This window comes from Pimephales promelas, chromosome 21, assembly GCF_988280905.1.
Source record: "Pimephales promelas chromosome 21, fPimPro1.hap1.1, whole genome shotgun sequence".
NCBI lineage: Eukaryota > Metazoa > Chordata > Actinopteri > Cypriniformes > Leuciscidae > Pimephales > Pimephales promelas.
In genome coordinates this window covers 10,434,154-10,456,332 of record NC_142789.1, presented here as the reverse complement: position 1 = coordinate 10,456,332, position 22,179 = coordinate 10,434,154, and the positions used below count along the sequence as shown (strand labels likewise).

The following is a 22,179-nucleotide window of genomic DNA, read 5'->3' as shown; positions in this document are numbered from 1 at the left end:
ATGATTAAATATAAAAGTAATATTGACACAAGATGCTCATTTTGCCAAGTTCACACAGAAACTGTTTATCATTTATTTTGGTCGTGTTTCTATACTAAACAACTATGGGAAAGTATTGGGAATTTTATTAAAGATAATATCCAGCAAGATACAGTATATCAGTAACCTTTAAATACATCATTTTTGGATACTTTGACTCTGATCTGGATAAAAAAAAGCCTGCTTTGTTACCAATTTAATTTATTTTATTGGGAAATTCTATATCCATAAATGTAAATTCTCCAACAACAAACCAATTTTTATAGTTTTTAGAAAGAGTTTGATAGATAGATAATCTTTATACAGGACACATACACAAGATGGTCCATAGCCCTATACATATACCATAATATTACAAAGTACATTAAAAAGAAAAGGAAGAAAGAGAGAGGAAAAAAAAGAAGAAAAAAGAACAGAGTTCTATAAAATGACTACACAGTCAGTATTCTACAATAGCCTACACACAAAAAAGTGTTCAAATGTTAACATACAAACTAAAACGCCAGTGATTCCACAAACCAGAAGTGAACCTAACAGCACTCAATGCCGGATTCACTAGTGTTTTGATGATGCTGTTATGTGACTCTGCTAGTCTACACATACATTTGTACATGAGATTCCTGAGTACAGCAGGACATGTGGATACGTTAACACTTACACACATTTGACTCGCACTGCCCCCTCGTGGCAATTTAAGCAGCAACCGCAACCCATCATTATATGCCACCTTGAGTTTCTGCATACTACTTTTTTTATAACGCCGCCACAAGTGAGCAGTGTACATTGGAGTACAAAAAGCTTTAAAAAGTCTAATCTTTACAAAAAGTGAGCACATATTAAATTTGCGATTCAACATATTAGCTTGTGCATATCATACAGTACTGTCTATGAATGTCCCTATCATCAGACAGGTCATCAGTGATATAATGTCCCAAGTATTTGACCTCATCACACACTTTCAGTAAAGTACCAGACAGATAAAATGCAGGAAATGAGAGTTTACTATCCTCCCTGCTTCTAACAATCATTATATTACTCTTCTTAGAGTTGTAAGTAATGTCAAAGTCCAAACCATACTGGGAACAGACCCTTAGTAGTTGTTGAAGACCAGCACTATACGGACAAAAAATGACCAAGTCATCCGCATACATTAGGTGGTTAATAATGAATGAAATGTACCTTGACACCATCTCATCCTCAGTAAATAAGAAAGCAATAAAAACACTTTTATTTTGTAATGACTTGCCCTCTTGACCCTCATTTTGTTTATTTATTTATTTTTCCTCTTTCTTTCCTCTTCTTTTTTGTTTTAGATATTGTTGTCATATTTTGTACAGATATGTTTGCAGTTTTGTAACAGATTTGTATGCTATTTTGTAACAGATTTGTATGGTTATGTGCTATGGTTGTCATCTTTGTTTGTTCCTAAGCATAATAATTAAAAAAAAAAAACACAATAGCTGAATGCTAGCGTGTTCCGGCCAACAACAACCAAACCTGTAAGACATTAACAGGACATAAGTACTCGTTCATTCGACTTTTGGCCTATATTCTATATTGACCTTGCGGAATCAACAATAAAATCTATTTTGATTTAACGACAAGCAGGTGAAAGAGACACATTTAGCCGTTTAGCCCCATAGACTTCCATTCATTCTGCACTCGCCCGCGATCACCTCCAGTGGAATTCTAATGGAACTGCAACCAAGGTGATGCACAATGGGGCTAATAGGAAGTGCCAAGGCTCTCCGTTAGACGGGCTCTGGCGTGAACCCATTATCCACGCATTTGCGCATGTCTCTGAAATATTCACGTATGCTTCACCCAGAGCCATTTTCTTCACCAACAGAAACAGAAACTCTACTGGGGTTAACACAGGTAAATGCGATGGCACCCGCTGACATCCAGAAACAAACAGGCGCTGTCATACACTGCCTCTTACGAGTACGAGATTGTGATGTGGTGGAGCATGATGGTCCTGAAGATGGTAAGTGTTCGTTCTCAATCTAAAGATTATTCTAGTCATTCTATAATAATGGTAACGTTACAACTTTCCCTTATGAACGTGCAAATAATGGCTTGCTAACCCATTAGCTGTCATCTTTTATGTTCGAAACACACGATACAAAACCAGACATCAGAGTTAACCGCTAACGATATTAATGCGGAGCAAGGTGGCTGGGTGAGGAGGCTGCTGTAAAGTTGTTTTGATATTGTTTGACATCCAATAAGCAAATTAAGTGACTGCCATTAGGTATGACAATAGAAAACAAAAGTCAATCAAAGATTCCAAAATATTGCTAAAAAAAAAAAAATACAAATTGGAAAAATGTTAATGGTTTGAAGGGGTTATTTACTTAATACAGTAACATATTACATTGTTTTTATGATGTTCTATTAAAGGGTTAGGTCACCCAAAAATGAAAATTCTGTCATCATTTATTTATGAACAAATGTCTTAAGGATATGGAAAGACACAAGGGTGAGTAATTGATGACATAATTGTCCTTTAACTGATATAAATTGACAAACAAAACTAAAGTTATCATGTCAAGTTATAAAATCTATAGATTTTAATATTTCACAAATAAATCACATAATATACACAAAATTATATTAAATAAGTCCTATACAATGTGTGCCAGGGGTATGTGTAGATATGATTTGACATCATTAGGTCACATGACCGGAAAGTTATATAGATTTTCTTTTTTTTTTTCTATCATAAATGTGTGTTAGAGTTATTTATTTATTTATTTATTTTATTATTATTATTATTATTATTATTAATGCTCAGAATAGGAACATACAAAAGAGAAAGTATACGTGCATCACATAATATCAACCAAAACTATAAAGGAGACAATAGCAAAAATAAATAAATACATACATAAAAAAGGGAAATAGGGCCATTAAATCACATAAAAAGGTTTCACATGAAGAGATCAAAGGCAGTGCAGATTCTATAGTCCTTATGGCTTTCATATTAGTAGATTCTGAAATCACATTTAAATAATTTTCTATCTCTTTTCAGAAAGCAGAGAAGACAGGTTTACAGTTTGAGAATTTGCATTTGTGAATGTATTAAATTAATAACAAAGCAGACATTTACGTTTTTTGGGGTGTGAGTCAAAATACCCAAATAAAATGATTCTCATATGTTTTGAAAAGCCTGGTCAAATCTTAGACTTGATAAGTACATCAATATCATTCCAAAGCTTCTGAGTGTAGTGACACGACCAAAATAAGTGAATCATTGTTTCATCAGAATTCAAACAAAAAGAGCATGTTAGCTCAATGTCAGATTTAAACCTTTGCATAAATGTCTTAACAGGATACAACCTGTGTTCTTGACGGAAATTCTTTATTTGTGAGAGAATTTCTGATGTAACGACTAGATTTTTTTCCAATTAAGGTTAACAAACAAATTATTCCAAAAGGAAATAACAGGAGGGACCGAAATCAAATCCTTAAGAAATAAAGATCTTATTTTATAGTTTTTAGCTTTCGACTCAGAGAAACAGATTTGACCAACAGGAGTATCACGGGGTTTAGGAAAGGATGTAGGCCTAGTAGATACTGCGGAAGAGTAATTAAGAGTTTTTAAAAAGCGCCCAGTGTAGCAAATTCTTTTGGGGTTATTGGCATTTGGTATTCGGAGAGAAATTTTGAATATCTGAACAAAAGACCTTGCTTATCAAACAACTGCTACACTAAAAATAAACCATTACTGAACCAATTGTCACAAAACAGAGACTTATTCTTGAATAAGATGTTCTTATTGTTCCAAATATAACATCTCTGTGATGAAACGTTATGTTTATAAATTAGAACCCATGCTAAAAAAACTTGATGATGAAAGAGAGTTTGATAGGGAGTTTGGAAATATCATAATTACACAGAAAATGAATGCCACCAAGTTGTGAGAAAACAAGTTGAGGAAAAATATTCCAAATAGAAGTTGGTTTGGTTAGGTACGGATTAGGGATGCACCGATTGGGAAATTCTGGGCCGATACCGATGTTTAACATAACAACTTGGCCGATGCCAATGTTGTTTTCTTTTTGTTTTTTGTGATGCGATCTGGGAAATCCCGCTGGATGCAATGCCTGTACATTTAAAGTAAAGTCTAAAAATAGATTGAATGTCAGTTTATTGTCAAATTTGGGTTTTCAATAAATTATTATTCTATAACATCTTGTTTATCATCTCTGAATATGTCTTAGGGAAAATTTACTAGATTAGTGCAGAAAAATTGTGATTTATAGTGGCAAGCTGAAAAGACGTGTCTTTCGCTTTAAGAACACACGTGCACATAGAAGGTGCAAAAAAAAAACCAAAAACTGAGTTTTGAGTTTGTAAGCTTTAGAATGATAGTCTATGATGATTACTAAAATATGTTATATAAAAAGGCAATAAAAAAGGAGCGCCAGTCGTCCCGCTAACAGGACGTGACCGTTAATTAAACCTGTTTTTCTCAAAATTCTGTTTCTGAAAATCACAGCGATCAGCCGACATCTGATAACCATAGCTTTTGTTACAGACAAACTATAAAAGAAATTTAAAAAAAAAACTGATTTGGAAAGGGCTTGAACCAGCTTTAATGATCGCAAAACCTGTAACATGTCAAATTTCACCATGAGGTGGGTTTTCCCAGATCGCATCACATTGTTTCTTTCTTTTGTGCAACTGAAACATACAAGTCTTTCAGCTATTGATCACACTATCCTAGAATGAAAATAACTTTCAAAAACCTTTGACTGCTAACTAATCAATTAAATGATTGTTTCAGTACATTGCCCAACAAAATTATTTGAGTGGTTAGCCTGATAAACAAAAACTTACTCAATGAGATTATTTTCATGGCCCAATAAAAATATTTTAATGAAAAAGAAAAAAAATGCATCCAAGTGTAAATGCAAAAACAAGTGAAATAACTAAACTAGTAAAAAGTTTGATGAAACAAACTTTAAGTTGGCTTGAGAAAGCCAGACCAGAGAGTTTGAAGAAGTTTAAAGTAGTTTGAAGTTTGATAGATGGATTAGTTAGAAAGAGAATAGTTCGAAAGATAGATACATAATAGATAGTTAGAAAGATTAGTTTCAATGAAAGAAAGATTAGGTAGAAAGAAAGATAGATTAGTTAAAAAGAAAGAAAGATGGATAGATTAGTTAGAAAGATAGATAGATTAGTTAGAAAGATAGATAGATGATGCTAACATGCTTAGAATGTAGCTAACATGTTGTTAGCATGATTAGCATGTTGCTAGCATCATGCTAGCACAATTAGCATGTTGCTAGCATCATGCTAGCACAATTAACATGTTGTTAGCATCATGCTAACATTTTTTATCAAGAAGCTAGCATGATTAGCATGTTGCTAGCAGGCCCGGCTAATCGGGAGCACCGGGAGAATTCCCGGTGGGCCGGTCTGTTTTATTGGCTAGGAGGGCCGGCGTTGTCACGGCACTGGGTGAATGTTTTCCCTAATAGGCTCCAGTCACAGCGCAGCCCCACTATTTTTTATTATTATTTTCTCGCAGCCCCACAAAAAAAGTCAGTTGCTAGAGATGTGCAAACAAAAAAATAAGAGATACGAAACATGCACAATAGAAGCGCTTACGAGTCAGGGCCGTACCCACCACCGTAACTCAACGAGAACAGACCTCATCATCAGCACTCAAACACCACTCATCGGCAATGGCAAAATGTTTGAGATGACCGATAAAAGCAGGATTTATTTTCACAGAAGCGCGAGCCACGCACCACAAATCCCAACGCGATGCTTCCCAAGATAATAAGTTGCAAAGACTATCAATCAAAGCTCAGCTTCGGGAAGGGGAGATTTACAGGTAAAGATAAAGAGAGGATCTGAGAGGAGAAGGAGAAGCAGGAAGACTTTGCCCAGAATGAGAATAACTTTATTACAATGGATTATTTAACACAGTTGTGAGGTCACTGTGATGTACGGACCTCGGTCATTTTTATACATTCAAAAATAAAATTTCATGCTCTTTGAATGATTAATTAGGCATGTTTAAACCACCTCACATGAGTGTTTCCAATTCATGTTGCTGTGAGAAGCTAGCGCAGTGAACAGCACGTTGTGAATGAGAGCGCGAGTGCAGCCTCCGTGTTGCCAGATCCACGTAATGGAAAGGTGCAGGAATCTCCTGGACCTTTTTCTGATTTAATGTGACACTTTAAAAAGTTATTAAATTGGAAAGTTGCATGTTAGGGTTAGTGATATATTAATCTTATTTCCAAAACACAAGCTATTAACTAATTTTGGATATTATTATTATTATTTTGTTTTGTTTTGCTTGTTTTTCACAGCAATATCTGGCAACACTTTACTGTCAGCGTTAATAAAAAATAAAAAAAGGCTTATAGACAAACTGTAATTGCATAAAGCTACCACATTCGGTAAGACAAACGCAATGATCATCATGATTATCTGTAAGAAATGTAGGCTATAACACTTATCAAAAACAATAGCATTATACAGATCTGTATGTTAGAATGAAATTTGCCAAATAACTTACTGGCCAGCTGGAAGAAGCTCATGCTGTTTAGTTAACATTTCACAAAGTCATCATAAATACAATAATTAAAGCAGTGTTTCTCAACTATAGCAATCTATTCAGCCAGCATATTTGTGTTTAATCTGTGTGACTTACAGAAATATAAGACTTTGCTAGACCTACTTTTATTCTATATTTCTTTGCACAAAACTCTCCGGATAGTGCATTTAATGGTTTATTTTTATTTTTGTTAAATCCCGGGGGAGCATACCCGGCTATTGCACTGAATAGAAAATAATATTTTTTAAAAATACAATGAATTACACGGCTGTACAGAACAGTGCACTATTGCTTATATACTGAGGTTTTAATTACATTATTTTAATATAGACAGTCGGGAACTAAAGTGGGCCGGTCTAAGGCATGAAACTCCAGGGCTGAAAATGAGTCCCACTCCGGCCCTGGTTGCTAGCATCATGTTAGCACAATTAGCACGTAACTAACATCATGCTAGCATGTTTTTAGCAAGACGCTAACATGATTAGCATGTAGCTAAAATTGTGATAGCATGATTAGCATGTTAATAGCATCATGTTAGCACAATTAGCATGTTGCTAGCATAATGCTAGTATGTTTTAGCAAGAAGCTAACATGATTAGCATGTAGCTAGCATCATGCTAGCATGATTAACATGTTGCTATCATCATGTTAGCACAATTAGCATGTTGCTAGCATAATTGTAGTATGTTTTTAGCAAGAAGTTAGCATGATTAGCATATTGCTAGCATCATGTTAGCACAATTAGCATGTTGATAGCATCATGCTAGCACAATTTATATGTTGTTAGCATCATGCTAGCATGTTTTTAGCAAGAAGCTAACACGATTAGCATGTAGCTAGCATCATGGTAGCATGATTAGCATGTTACTAGCATCACGCTAGCGCAATTAACATGTTGTTAGCATCATGCTAGCATGTTTTTAGCAAGAAGCTAGCATGATTAGCATGTATTTAGCATCATACTAGCACAATTAGCATGTAGCAAACATCATGCTAGCATGTTTTTAGCAAGAACCTAACATGATTAGTATGTAGTTAAGAAATATTAGTTAGATAGAAAGATTATTTAGACAGAAAGAAAGAGTGATAGATTAGTTGAAAAGATATATAGATTAGTTAGAAAGAAATATTAGTTAGAAAGAAAGATTAGTCAGAAAGAAAGAGATTGATTGGTTAGAAAGAAAGATTAGTCAGAAAGAAAGAAAGATTAGTCAGAAAGAAAGATAGATTAGTTAGACAGAAAGATAGATTAGATAATAAGAAATAAATATAGAATAGTTAGAAAGATAGATAGATTGATAAGTTAAAAAGAAAGATAGATAGAGTAGTTAGAAAGAAAGATAGATTGATTAGTTAGAAAGAAAGATAGGTTAGTTAGAAAGTAAGAAATAAAGAAAGATAGATTAGTTAGAAAGAAAGATGGAGTAGTTAGAAAGAAAGATAGATTGATTAGGTAAAAAGAAAGATAGATTAGTTAGAGAGAAAGAAAGATAGATAGATAAGTCAGAAAGAAAGATAGATAGATTAGTTAAAAAGTAAGAAAGAAAGAAATAAAGATAGAGTAGTCAGAAAGAAAGAAAGATTAGTTAGAAAGAAAAAAAGATAGATACTGTGTCACAGAACGCTCTACGACGCCTCCACCTGGTTTCATCAGATCCCTCTCTCCTGCATATTAGAACTTCATTCCCTGCTCATTATCCCCTGATTAAGTGTCCATCATCTCATCAGCCCCACCTGTGCACCCTTCAGCTCCCCTTTATCTGGACTGCTATGTTCTTTGTTCATTTGTGAAGTCTTGTTTTACAGTCATTTTGTCTCATGCACGTTTCCTTGTATTTGCTCTGGTATTTTGAACTTGGACTGTGTTACTCGCCTTTGAACCTCTGCTGCCTGCCCCTGACCTTAGCCTGTTTGATATACGCCTTTGGATTGCCCTATTCTGTGTCCTGAGTTTGTGTTAGCTGGCCTTCTTGTCTCGGGCCTTGAGTTTATGACTGCTTACCTCTGTTGGCTTACCTGTGTTAATAAAGTACTGCAAATGGATCCGTCCGCCTCTGCCTCTTCGTCACAGAAGACCAAAACACCAAAAACAGGATCCAGCAGATTTCCATCGACTGGTCTCCGAGGTATCCACTCAAGCGAGTGTGCTGGCCGCTCATCAGCAGCAATTAGTGAAATTGACTAGTCTCTCCGAGGAGCTTGTGAGATCTGTCCGAGCGCTAACCCCACCGAGCGCACCAGATAATGAAGCTCCGAATCCTGCTGCACCTGCTCCAATTGCCGTGAGTAACCATTCTAACCAAGCCAAGTTATCCCTCCCTGAGAAATTTGATGGCTCACCCTCTACCTGTAAAGGGTCTTTGTTGCAGTGCAGTTGCTACTTCAATCAGCAGGCTCAGTCCTTCTCCACTGATGAGAGCCGAGTCTCCTTTATGTGTTCGGTACTCACCGGCCGGGCATTGGAGTGGGCTACTACGCTCTGGTATGGTGGTCAGCTCTCTTTCCTCTCTTATACTGAGTTTTTAACCCAATTCAGAGAGGTGTTTGAACATACTGCGGGAGGAGAGGACCCGGGAGAACTGCTGCTCACATTACGCCAGGGGAGTTCTACCGCAGCGGACTACACACTCTCGTTTCAGACTCTTGCAGCTCAAGCTGGATGGGAGGAGGAACCTTTAAAGCTCCTGTTTCGTAAGGGACTCAACCCGGACCTCCAGGGAGAGCTGGCGTGCTGCGACGACGGTAAATCTTTGAGTCAGATTATGGAGCTCGCCATCCGCCTCGACAATCTGATTTGCGCCCGACGCACACCCCTCAGATCCAGTCACGTTGAGTGTGCTTTCCCCAACGTGGAGTCGGAGCCTATGCAGATTGGTTACACACGCCTCTCTACAGCGGAGCGGAAGAGGAGACGCCGTAATCATCTCTGCATGTATTGCGGAGAGGCAGGTCATCTGAGGGCCACCTGTCCAGTAAATCCAGCGCTCAAGAATTCTTCTGCGGTGAGTTTTCCATCATCCTCTAAATTATTCTCCGTGGACAGTTCCTTAAAATTTAACGGAAAGACTTTAAACATAAGAGCCTTGATTGATTCGGGAGCTGCTGGGAATTTTATCGACCTTGCTTTTGCCAAAACTCATCGTGTTTCTCTCCTCGCATGTGAGTCTGGTGTGTCTGGTGCTGGATGGACGCCCCCTGGGGTCTGGAGAGGTGCAGTACACCACGCAACCCCTCACACTCAGCTTCGGAACTTTGCATTCAGAAACAATCCAATTCTTCACGATTCACTCACCTATGCATCCTGTAATTCTGGGGCTTCCTTGGCTAGTGAAACATAACCCTCAAATTTCCTGGTCTGATGAGAGAATTTCCAGGTGGTCCGAATTCTGTCAGATCCACTGCGTGGCTGCTGTCCAAGGTACTGAGACCCCCTGTGCTGCTCTCAAGGGAGTGGATCTTCTGGAGATTCCCCCCGAATACCACGACCTAGCCCTGGCTTTCAGCGAGTCTGAAGCTTCTCATCTTCCTGCTCACCGTGCTGGCGACTGTGCTATTGAGCTTTTGCCTGGGGCCGTGCCACCACGCGGGAGAGTTTACCCGTTGTCACAACCAGAGACCCAGGCCAAGAAAGCGTACATTGACGAACAGCTGGCTAAAGGTTTCATCACTCCCTCCACATCTCCGGCTTCTGCCGGGTTTTTTTTCGTCAAAAAGAAGGATGGGGGCCTTCGGCCGTGCATCGACTATCGTGGTCTCAATGAAGTGACGGTCAAATACCGCTATCCTCTCCCGCTGGTCCCTGCTGCTCTGGAGATGCTCCGTACGGCCCGCTACTTTACCAAGCTGGACTTAAGGAACGCCTACAACTTGATTCGCATACGGAGTGGTGATGAATGGAAGACGGTGTTTTCCACTACATCCGGGCACTACGAATATCGTGTGATGCCGTTCGGTCTGTCCAACAGTCCTTCTGTGTTTCAAGCCTTTGTTAATGACATTTTCCGGGACATGTTACAGGAGAAAGTTATCGTCTACATTGATGACATTTTGATTTATTCGGATTCCCTTGAAGAGGTTTAAAGTTAAAACAATTTGAACAGCAGTATTCTACATTGTAAATACCAGTACAGTTTTTTTAAAGCAAGTAGAATTTCTATAGACCATTTCACAAGATGTAAACAACACTGGTCCAGAAGCACTTCCTGTTTCAGTTTTTTAACACTACATAAAAGCTGGGATAAAATACAACCAACAGAACATTTAAAACTGAATCAAAAAGTTAAACAAACATCTTTAAGATGTTTTCTTTACATGTGAAATAAAGAAAGTGTGTCTGGACCAGTGTTGTTTACATCTTGTGAAATGATCTATAACTGTGTTTTAAACTGATTATCACTCTTGTGTGTGTTAAACACAATCTACTTAATACAGGCAGCTTTATTATAAAGATAAACAACACATCCCCAAAATATATGTGTAACAAGGTTCAGGGAAGAAGGAGGCAGGAACCGGATAATAATAATAAAATAAAACTTTATTTAAATAAAATAAACAAACAAATTATACCGGCCAGCAGCCCCTCGCGGACGACTGCTGGCTACCCAAAATAAAACATAAATACCGGCCAGCAGCCCCTAACGGACGACTGCTGGCTTACCAAATAAAATATAAAATACAAATAAAAGCAGGCCTGTTCCTCTCTCCATCATCCACTCCGTCGCTCCCCCTTTATGGCTCCGCTCCTTCGTGAGAGATGCGAGACCGGTGTGCTTCGCAGGTGCTGCTCATTAGCAATCGCAACACCGGCCTCGCGACTTTCTCTCACGTCCCTCGACCGTCCTGCTCACCACAATATGATCATAATCTATGACAAAAAATGCTATTATAAACTATATTAGTGAACAATACATATTGCTCTTTGAATTGTTGTAAAATACATTCATGAAAAACAATATAACAAAAATGAAAAAGATAATTATTTTAGATATAGCCAAGGCTACTAAAAATTTAGACATGTTTTAAGTGTATAGCACAGCTATTTAAGAGGCAGCAACATTAAAGGTGGAATACCTAAGATTTTTGCATTAAAATATCCCAAAATCACAAGGCCAGTGTTATATACTTAGTTAAGATGATAACTTACAATATTCCAAATGTTTCAAACAATGTTTAAATCACGAGAAAATTGAGATTTTAACTAAGGAAACGGGGCGTGTGAGCAGGGGTGAGCTGGGAGTCGCCAGTCAATCGCGTCAAATCCGCATTACCTCGGTTTCCGCTCGAACTGCGTGTAGTACTGAACAAATGTGGAAGTTGTAGTTGTGCGTTAGCGTCTATCAAGCAACAAACGTCAGCTTGTTTCGCGCATTTGTTATGGAATGGAGCACAATTATTCTTTAGCGATTGCACCTGGTTCTGTCGACAAAGACAAGTCTCATAAACGCAAACGTCAACGAACGGGTCAACCAAATCCCGTTACAACTCCAGGTATCGCACACCAGACGCACACTTTCTCATCAGTGTATGGCCAGCAATATTGTTATGTTTAATGACATTGAAAGTAAGATAATGTCTGTTCTATGTTATGATTGTACTGTACAATTAAATACAATCGTTGCTGAGTCTGCATTCTGAAAACTTTACCTCAACAGGCATGTCATTAAATGCAACATTTATAGAAATAGAACTTTACCTCATCCATGACAACTAATTTTCGATTCCCGTCTGACTGATTTATCCACGGTGGAGTTGAAAACAACAGTTCCCATCATTCCGCGTTCCTCCACGTCGTCATCAAGCAAAGCCGTTGTTGTTTTGAATGTAGCGACCTCTAGCGCATAAAATCTTAGGTATTGTAGCTTTAATAATTATTAATGTTAAGAAGCTTTAATGGCGTCACTGCATTATGATATGAATGACTCCAACACAGTGCGGCACAAAGCGCTTATGGGCATTCCGAGCGCAGAATGATGCGCTTGAAACCAGGTGGAGTTACAGCACACAGCCGAGTATGCACCCTGTGCGTCGAGTCTGCTTTGAAAAGTTCAAAGTACAAAGGAAATACATATTGATGGACAGTGTATTAAACAGTATCTATCTATATCAGTAACAGTATCAGTATCTAGTTTATTGAGCCTTTCAGTGTTAAATTTCAGTTACTGTGCGCGTGAAGAACAATAGTGGTCTGACTCTAGTGTTGTGATCTAACCGACAGCGTCCGACACCTGGTAGAAAGTAACACGATTAAGTTACAGCAATAAAGTCCAGCAAGATAATGTTGTTTTATGCGAAAACATAGACCTTTATCTACAGATAAAGTATAATAGTATTAACATTGAATCATCTTGAAGATAGTTTCATCATTTACTGTAACCGAAAGCAACGCGCTGTTTGAGTGCTGAATGGAGAATGACTTTACGTTACGAAAGGAAAAGTTTAGGTGATCTTGAATTTAATGACTTTAATATTAATTTCTCTCTCACATAATGGCTTCAGAACACTTATAATAGAGTGCACGAAAATGTGATGGTACTTTAGAATGTTTTTGTGCCTTCTGTGGGGCTTAACAATAACAATAGTATACGCACAATATCGGATTTGGATCGGCCTCGTCTGATCGATACCCGATCCCGCAAAAATGGCTGGATCGGAGCCGATTCCGATTCTGAGTATCGGATCGGGACATCCCTAATTACTTCCATTGCCATGGTAAAAGCCATGGAGAAATGGTAGCCTGGAATGCCAGACCTACATCAAGATGTTAGGTCTGGGAACTCATCATTGACGGGTCTCAATCCGAGGGGCGGGATAAACGGTTGTCTTTCAAATTCTCTCTGCATGCAATTGGATAGCGCTACAACCAATCAGAGCAACAAAGAAGGTAACGGCTGAGTCCCATGCGTTTTCTCACCAGCGGAGCAAGTTGATATATTAAACTTTTACCATATCCAGTCAGCAAAACTCTGAACACAACTTTTTTCTTTTTTTTTTTTAAATGACTCAATGATTCTTTGTTCTGGTTTCAAAGAAAAGCTTAAGTTCAAATCATCCAGAGTAGCGGTCTAAGCCGAATCGAAAGACAGCTGTTCGGCAGCAGCAGCCATTCTTTGTTTTCAAGTAGCAGTGAACCGTCGCAACTCTGTCGTCATTATGTTAAGCCCGCCGACTCTATAAACGATACGATTGGCCTGACCAGAGTTTGGTTTTCCCAGCTAAAATGTCTATGGAGAGTTGCTAGACCATACTGGCTGCAAAATAATTTCTGCTGCCGCTAGGGTGTGTCTAGATTTCTAGGCAAGAGAAATGGTGCATCCTGCCATATTTCAACCTCCAAGCATTGCCATGTAGTGCTGCATTTGGAGTTGAGAAACTAAATTGCAAATCTCTAAAATTGACATTGGTACTCTGAAAAAATCAAATGCTGTCCAAAGAAGCTCATGTGGCACTGAACCATATGCATTAGCCAAATCCAGGAATGTCACATGGAGCTCATTCATCTTCTTTTTTATCATTTATTATGTAAATTATCAGGAACGCATTACATTTTGTAATATCGATTATTTTCTCATCCAGTTATTTTGAGGAGACACTGCTTCCCTTTCCTCCTCGGAGGAAATGTATATATTTGTTTGTTTTATTGATGTTTAATGCAGTTAAAATAATTCCATAATAGAAAATCTGCCATTATGACAACTTCCTTAACAAATGTTACCTCTTGTGTCATTATTTTGTATTGTGCAACACGTGCACAATAGCCAGTTACATTTGTTTTAAGTTTATTGAAAATTAATTTAAAGCTATTTGCTTGTGCATTTGTAGAGAATTCATTTGACGCTGCAAAAATAGCCTCAAAGCTTAGGGAACTGGGTGATGATTATGATGAAAAAGTGATCCAGCCACTGATGAAGAATGTGCAGAGAGCTGCAGTTGATCAGGTGAGTCCAAATGATCCATCTTCAGATAACGATCAACAATTCTCAAGAACGTTTATATCAGTTTGTGAACATTGGATATTTTATCGGTTACTTTGTTCCCAAATCACTAATTAGAGGTTGGTCGATATATCGATTTTGCAGATTCAGTTATCAGCAATAATCCACAGCGAAATATTTTTTTCTATTTGCATTCCGGGAGCGGCAGAGAAGGGTCTGTTATTAGTACACAGTACAAGAGCAAGAGCGGCCTCTAAAGGCTTAGTAAAAACTATCACTGATCCCTTGTGGTGTTTGTTTTGACTTTTATTTTATTATATTTTATTTTATTTTTTTAATGTCATGATTATTGAATATTTAAAGCTAGTAATGTGAGAACGGCAATTTATGTTCACGCAGCTGAGAGAAACGTCGATTTATGGTCCATCAAATTTGATTTAAATATAATAAAAAAAATATCCTCACTCTAATACATATTTTGTCTATAATCATAATGTGCTCTAAAAGAGAGGAAGGATAGCTGTATATAAATAAAATTCCATTGCCATGGTCTATGGTCGCTATGGTCAACACTAGGGGCCATTTACATAACATTTTTAGCTAAAAACGTAAAACTATTTATGCATTTTGGCCGTTCATTTACACAACAAAAGTGTTTTGAGGGCCTGAAAACTCAAACTTTTGAAAACTGGGTTCAAAGTTCACTAACTTCTGAAAACGCTGGAGTTTTTGTCCAGTGCTGACTCTGAAGTTCTGCTTCCTCTCATTATAACTAGCAAAGTGTAGACACGATGTAAATAAGAGATTCATTGAGCAGTATAGAGAGCTTCATTGATTTTACTGTATATAACTTTGTGAGATTGCAATGAACTGAGATGAGTGACAGCATTTTAGTAATTATATAGGGAGCTCTCTTTACATGCTTTTCACGCGGAAAAGAAGATCCAATGACCACATACACATTGCAAAGTTTCGGAAAGGGACATCCACATATGAATTGCATAATAGGACCTGTTAAACCTGTTTCAAACAAGTTCAGATTTTGTTATTTCATTTTCAAGTGTTTTTTGGATGTATCTATTTTTATGTTCTTTCAAGTGTTACTTTTTTTTATTTATTTTGGATATATTTTATTTACTTAAATATATATATATATACACACAGTGTATATATATGTATACAGTATAAAATAAATACATATATGTATACAGTATATATATATATATATATATATATATATATATATATATATATATATATATTGCTATTGGTTTCATTTTCTTCCCTGAAACTACTAAAAGTGAAACTTCTTCAGCAACTTAAAAATATATGCAGTAATTTTTGTTTGGGTATGATAGCTAAAAAATCTTTTTACCTTTATTATACGGCAACCACATGATAAAGTGAATTGTGTCAATGTTTAATCAGAATCAGAATCAGTATGGGGTTTATTCGTCCTGAATGTTTATACATACAAGGAATTTACTTTGGCTGGAAGGTGCAAACATATAACATGCAGCATATAGGGTACATATTATAATAACACAAAAATGTGCCCACATGGGGTACCTAATAAAGTAATAGTGCAAATATGACAAAGTGCAAAAATGAGTTCAAGTTTGAGGTTAGTGTCACTGAGAGCTCCAGGCCTTGTTAAGGAGGCCAGTAGCAGAAGGGAAAAAACTGTTCTTATGGCGAGAGGTGCTGGCCATAAGAACAGTTTTTTTTTTCCCTTCTGCTACTACTTAATGTTTGACAACAACTGTAGTTAATAACACCTGTGTTTTTTCTAGGTGGTGACTGTGTTCACTGATAGCGTGGACAGCATGTGTAAGATGTGGGTTGTGGAAAGAGCAGAAGTGGCCTCGGAAAAGCAGCTCCTCAAGGCTGCCGTCACACTAGGAATCTATATGAAAGAAACCTGCCCTGACATGACAAATGTTGTCGAGTTTGCTATGACGGGATTCGTCAACAACTGTCTAACAAACTGGATTGCGGAGCAAGGTGGCTGGGTGAGGACAGCTTTATCAGATGTTATGTTCACTAAAAAAAAACTTACAAGCAGGGTTCTCAAGTTTTATCAAAAGCTTGGAGTGAGATCACATGCGGTTAGGGGAGGAGCCCCAATTAAGCCTCGCCCCCCAAACAATTTCACCCATTGTTTATAATTAACCAGCACAAATTGAAATTATGACAATTGGTAAATGTCATAAATGACAGAGCAATTCATCACATCAAATATAGCCTACTCTGTAATGTTATATTAATAAAAATACAAAAAATTACAAAAATATAAAACAATTGCTCCAAACAGTTTGAATGTGTCTAGTTGAAATGGTATAATGATTATTGTGTGGTGGGACATTGTGAACAAATGGGCATATTAGAATATTAAGGTGTGTGTGTGCACAAATATCGTTTTGCTTTTTCCCTGACATCTTTGAAAAATACAAATGCAATGGCATGATTAATGTATGTTTTGACAGGATATAAAATAATACCCAGAGCACTCTGCTTTAATACATGTAGCCTTAATGTAACTAGAAAGACTAATACAGCATAATATATAATTTGAAATAAAATGAAGAAATACATCTTCATTGCTTCCCATCCCCACTAACATTTCCCTTATATATTCACCTGTAATGTAAGCTAGCCAAACTGAGCCAAAGCTTCTGGCCTGGTAGTTGCAAAGTAGTTGTAGAGTTTTTGACTGCATCATATACGATGGGCTATATATCAAATGTTCTAGCCTAAAAATGTTAGACGAGCTTTCTTCCCTTCTCCATCTCAACGTGTGTTCACCCGATGTTGTTGGTTACCTAGTAACGACGAGAATGTTCCGTCAACTTCCGTGTGTTCGCGCGTCTATATTACCTAACGAATGCAATCTGTCCGAGAGATACGTGCTGGCGGCAGGAAACTTCACTTTGTGTGCCAACTGTTTGGATTGCGTGTGTCTCACGGCCAATGCGTGAGACTTGAGAACCTTGCTTACAAGTATACTTGGACTATAAAACTACTAAACTTGTAGTTTACTGAGAGTATACTTCAAACTAGTGTACTTTCATAAACTCAAAAATTGGGTTCCAAGTATTTGTCTAGTAAACTACCAGTATACCTAAGATCTCTTGTATTATAGTTGCAGTACAAACGCAAAACTTGGGTGTAAACTAGTTGTTTACTCAAAATTTACGACTGTTACACTTAGGCCCCTTCCACACTACTGCGTTTTCGTTTAAAAACGGAGACCTTTTGCTATGTTTGCACCTCCCGTCCAGACTAAAACGGGAAAAACGAAGACCTAAAACGGAGAAGTTTAGAAACGCTGCTGCTCCGTTTTTCGTTTTGAATCTCTGGAGGGCGTTTTAGTGTGGACGAGACAAAACGGTGGAGTTTAGAAACGCTAACGCAGAGGCTGATGCTCGGCTCTATGATTGGGTGTTATCAGTCATGACGTATCCTTCCCTGATTCGCCAACCACTGTTTACACCGGCACGCGCATGCCCAGTGTTGGTGAATGGTCACGTGATCTGGGTTTTCAGTCGTTTTAATGTGGACGGAGATCATTTCTAATACGCAGATAAAACGCTGGTGTGGACGGAGATCATATTCGTTTTAATTCTCCGTTTTTAAACGAAAACGCAGTAGTGTGGATGTCATGAAACTGCACATGGAACATGGACAGAGGTGATCCAAACGCAGGCTTTATTAAAGAGGAGAATCCAGAGACCGGTACAAGGAAACAGGCAGGGGTCAAAACCAGGTAAGCAGTCCAGATCAGCGATCAAACAATGCAGGGATTAGACAAACAGGAAGACCAGATACAGGCAGAGAGTCCAAGAACCGTGAAACTAGGAAATACTAAGGAAACTAGGAAATACTAGAAAAACACTCGAAGCAGTCAGACACTATACACACAATACTGAGCCCCGAACAAAGGGCAAACTCGGGCTTAAGACAGGTGCACTAAACAAGATAATAAAACACAGGTGCATGAAATAAACCATAATCAGTCCAGGGTAAAACATGAATGAAACAAACTAGGAAGGAGTGTCCCCCAGAGGCTCAAGCGGGCACTCCAGCCGCAGATCGTCACAGTGGACGAGGCCTTAAGGTATACATAAAAGCAGACCCGCCTACAGGTGGGACCAAACGGGTGTGTTGTCCCAGGCCCAGGGTAGGAGGGGGGGCCCAGAACTGGGCCCTCATTAAATTATGGAATAGTTGTAAAAAAAAAAAAAAAAAAAGCAAATAGGCATATTTGTTGAAAAAATATCAAATATTTGGGTTACATAAAAGCTTTTTATTTGTTTTCTTCCTAATTGTCCTTGAAATAGTAGTCTGACGTCAGTCCATTAACTCAACATTGGTGTCGCCAAACTGCTTTGTCTCCAAAATGTGCATATGCATGGTTCAGAGTTTACCTACAGGTGCACACATTCTCCCGTCAGGTTGTTTTTAATAGATCACAACCTTTGTGTGGGAATGAGACCCCTGGTCACTCAAACAAGAAATATTAGTTATATTTGTTCCACTGATATTAGTATTTTAAAAATAAATATATAATTTAACCCAGACTCTAATATATTTATACAATGTATAATCATATATTTCTAAATTAACCATCACAGGTTTTTATCTTTCAGATTTTGATGCTTTGTTTTAGACCGTTTGGTTGTTTCCAAACACCATGATGTGTTTTGTGGGTGGAGCTTACCTGGTGGAAGAAAATGACAGTTCTATTAGTAGTCTACGGAAGCCACAAAATCAATTCTAACTTTTTCCCTCACAATTCTGAGTTTATATCTCAATTCTTAGAAGAAAAAATCTGAATGGATATTCTGCTTTTCCTCAGAATTGCAAGTTTGTATCCCGCAATTCTGACTTTTTTTCTCTGATTTGTGAAGTAAATTTTCAATAGCGAAAAAATGTCAGAATTGGGAGATAAAAATGTTATAAGTCTAAATGCTATCTATGTAAAATGTTACAGGTTTAAATAGTAATTAAAGCTGTTACTGTAGGGTTAAAATGCCCCCTGTCAACTGTATATGTAAATATTATGTAGATCTATTGTGAATTCAGATTTTTTTTTTCTTCTACAATTACAAGTGTTTATATCTTAATATATATATTCTGATAAATTCTGAATTAAAGAATTTTAAATCCTGAGAAAAAAGGTCAGAATTGCGGGATATGCACTTACAATTCTAGGAAAAATGGCAGAATATCGAGATTATATCTAGCATTTCTTATTTCTCTTCTCAGAGTTCCAAGAATAAATTCTCAATTACCTTTTTATTCTTTTATTCCATGGCTTCCATAGACTGCAACTACAGAACTGTCATTTTCTGCCAACAGGTAGGCTCTATCCAGAAAACATATCTTTTACATTTTCCTTTTGGTCTAAATCAGGGGTTCCCAACCTTTTTTGTGCCAGGGACCAGCATATTCATAAAAAAAAAAAAATCCAAGGACCAGTTGTCAATTTTAATGGCTCAATTTTTAAGATGGATCGTTTGGATTCGGACCATTTCACTGTGTAAAACAGTAACAGCCTTTATTTGCATATAATTAACTAGGTGGCAACAAAGGCTACTTCTATACCAAACTTTTTAAACTTTCAGACCGGTTCACAAAATGTTTCCCTTTTCAATGACCTCCCCATTAGGTCTACTTCAAAAGCAACTCACACAGCACTCACATTACCGCAGGTGGCAGTAATGGCAAATTGTATGAAAATAGCAGTCCATTTTATCTGTTAAATCTCTCCAGAACCAAAATGGTCCATTTTGCTATTGATGAAGAGACAATACTGTATATCTAATGTTTTTTTTTTTCTCAACAGGTCTCTGTCTCCAAGAACAGCACTCTTTAAGATTAAAGCTCAAAAACTTTCAAACCTTTTTATGGAATTTTGAATAGTAATACAGGTAGTAACTGTGCCAATGTGCTCTTTATAGACAGTCACGCCCAGCAAAAGGAAGAAGATTTTTTTTTTTTTTTTTACATTTTTACTCTGATACAGGTAGTTGTGTTTGATTATTTCAATGAATGCAGGGATTCTCAACCAATTATGCTTAAAAAAGACTTGTATAGACTTATGTGTTTTGTAATAAAGTCAGATTCTTAATTGTAATAATCATTTATGTAATTCACAATTGTGTGTACTGTATCCATGGTTATCCATGCTTTTATTTCCTCAAGTTTAGATTATTTTAACTCTCTTTTTACTTTTTTCAACAAATCTATTCTGAACCGTCTTGGTTCAAAATGCTGTGGCAGGGCCTTTTAATAGCATCTGGCAGAAGGACACATATAACACCCATTTTATCCTCCGTACTCTGGCTACCCATCAAATTTCGTATTGATTTTAAAATATTAGTTTTAACTTTTAGAGCTTTAAATGGTCAGGCCCCAATACATTGCTGATTTGTTGTGCCCTTCGATCCTCAGGCCAGAGTTTTTTTAATGGTCCCAAAGACTCGTTTTAAAACCCGGGGAGACCTGTTGTTTTAGGCTTTAGCCCCCAGACTGTGGAACGCCCTGCCACTGTCCCTGATCCATGTGCCAACTAAATAAATTTGATTGTATTTTGTTTTATTATTGTGGTTGCACTTTGTAAAGCACTTAGTGATTTTATCTGTGAAAAGCGCTTCATAAATAAACTTTACTTATTTTTTGTATGTGGACTAAAACTGGTAAAAACTGGAATGTTATTTAACATCTTTTAAAGTGAAGCATGTTCAACAAATATATCAGTCTCATAGGGATGTGTGTTGTGGTAAACATTACAAGTGACATGTTCACTGGAGTTAAAATAAACATTGGGTGGACATGGTGAGACATTGTTTTGTTTCCACCACATTAGTCAATAAGGAAATAAATATCAGGGTTACTAATTACCTGACCGGGGCCATTAGTAACTCAACCTAAGTAATTCAACCTATGCATGGATTTCTCTTTCCCTGAATAAAAATTAAGTTATTTCTTTCTCTTAGTTGCCATAGAAGTACAGTTTGCTACATGCTGTTTTGTCATACCATCACCAGTCGAGGGCACCACAGTACTGACTTTTTACTGCTGTTAAAACTATGGGGAGTAATAGGTTCTATGCACAGCTGCACTACTTCCTGAACTTCAGCCAGCTTCTTGTTTCCTGTCTGTCATTATTGGACATTATTTGATGTGTCCAATAATGGCAGACAGGAAACAAGAAGCTGGCTGAAGTTCAGGAAGTAGTGCAGCTGTGCATGGAGCCCATTCACAACTGTAATTTGAGGGGAAAAAATAGCATTTGTAAGATTTAGGCCAAATAAAAGCATGCTGTTTGTAGACAAAATAAAGAGGAAGCTGTGATAATATCCTTATCTGATTACCATTCCCAACATTATTTGTAAATTTTTCACAGTCCACTATTACAGGTAGGTTAAAGCTGCGTGGAATTAGATTAAGACACTCAACTGAAACAAAGGTCAGCTGACAAGTCTGAATACTGTTCAAGCTGAAACAAAGGTCATCCCATAAGCTTTTAACTCAGGATGTATACCCAGGAAGTTAGGGAGTAGTTTTGCAGGAACTTCAGGAAGCACTACGCAAGAATCGCGTAAATTCTCCCTGAGATTG

General features: G+C 37.4%; 1 protein-coding gene across 2 annotated transcripts; it reads left to right on the top strand.

Moving 5' to 3' along the window:
- Positions 1-1,764: 1,764 nt before the first annotated feature.
- On the top strand, positions 1,765-21,239 carry LOC148970138 (bcl-2-like protein 15). Of its 2 annotated transcripts, XM_089124805.1 has the most exons (4): positions 1,795-2,026; positions 14,441-14,556; positions 16,347-16,565; positions 20,402-21,239. In XM_089124805.1, exons 1-4 carry the CDS (start codon positions 1,834-1,836, stop codon positions 20,429-20,431), a joined length of 558 nt encoding a protein of 185 aa, XP_088980931.1. In that variant the 5' UTR covers positions 1,795-1,833; the 3' UTR covers positions 20,432-21,239. The 2 variants fall into 2 exon arrangements, with proteins under 2 accessions (XP_088980932.1, XP_088980931.1); XM_089124806.1 differs by lacking the exon at positions 14,441-14,556 and having other exon boundaries at positions 1,765-2,026.
- The last annotated feature ends 940 nt before the right edge of the window (positions 21,240-22,179 follow it).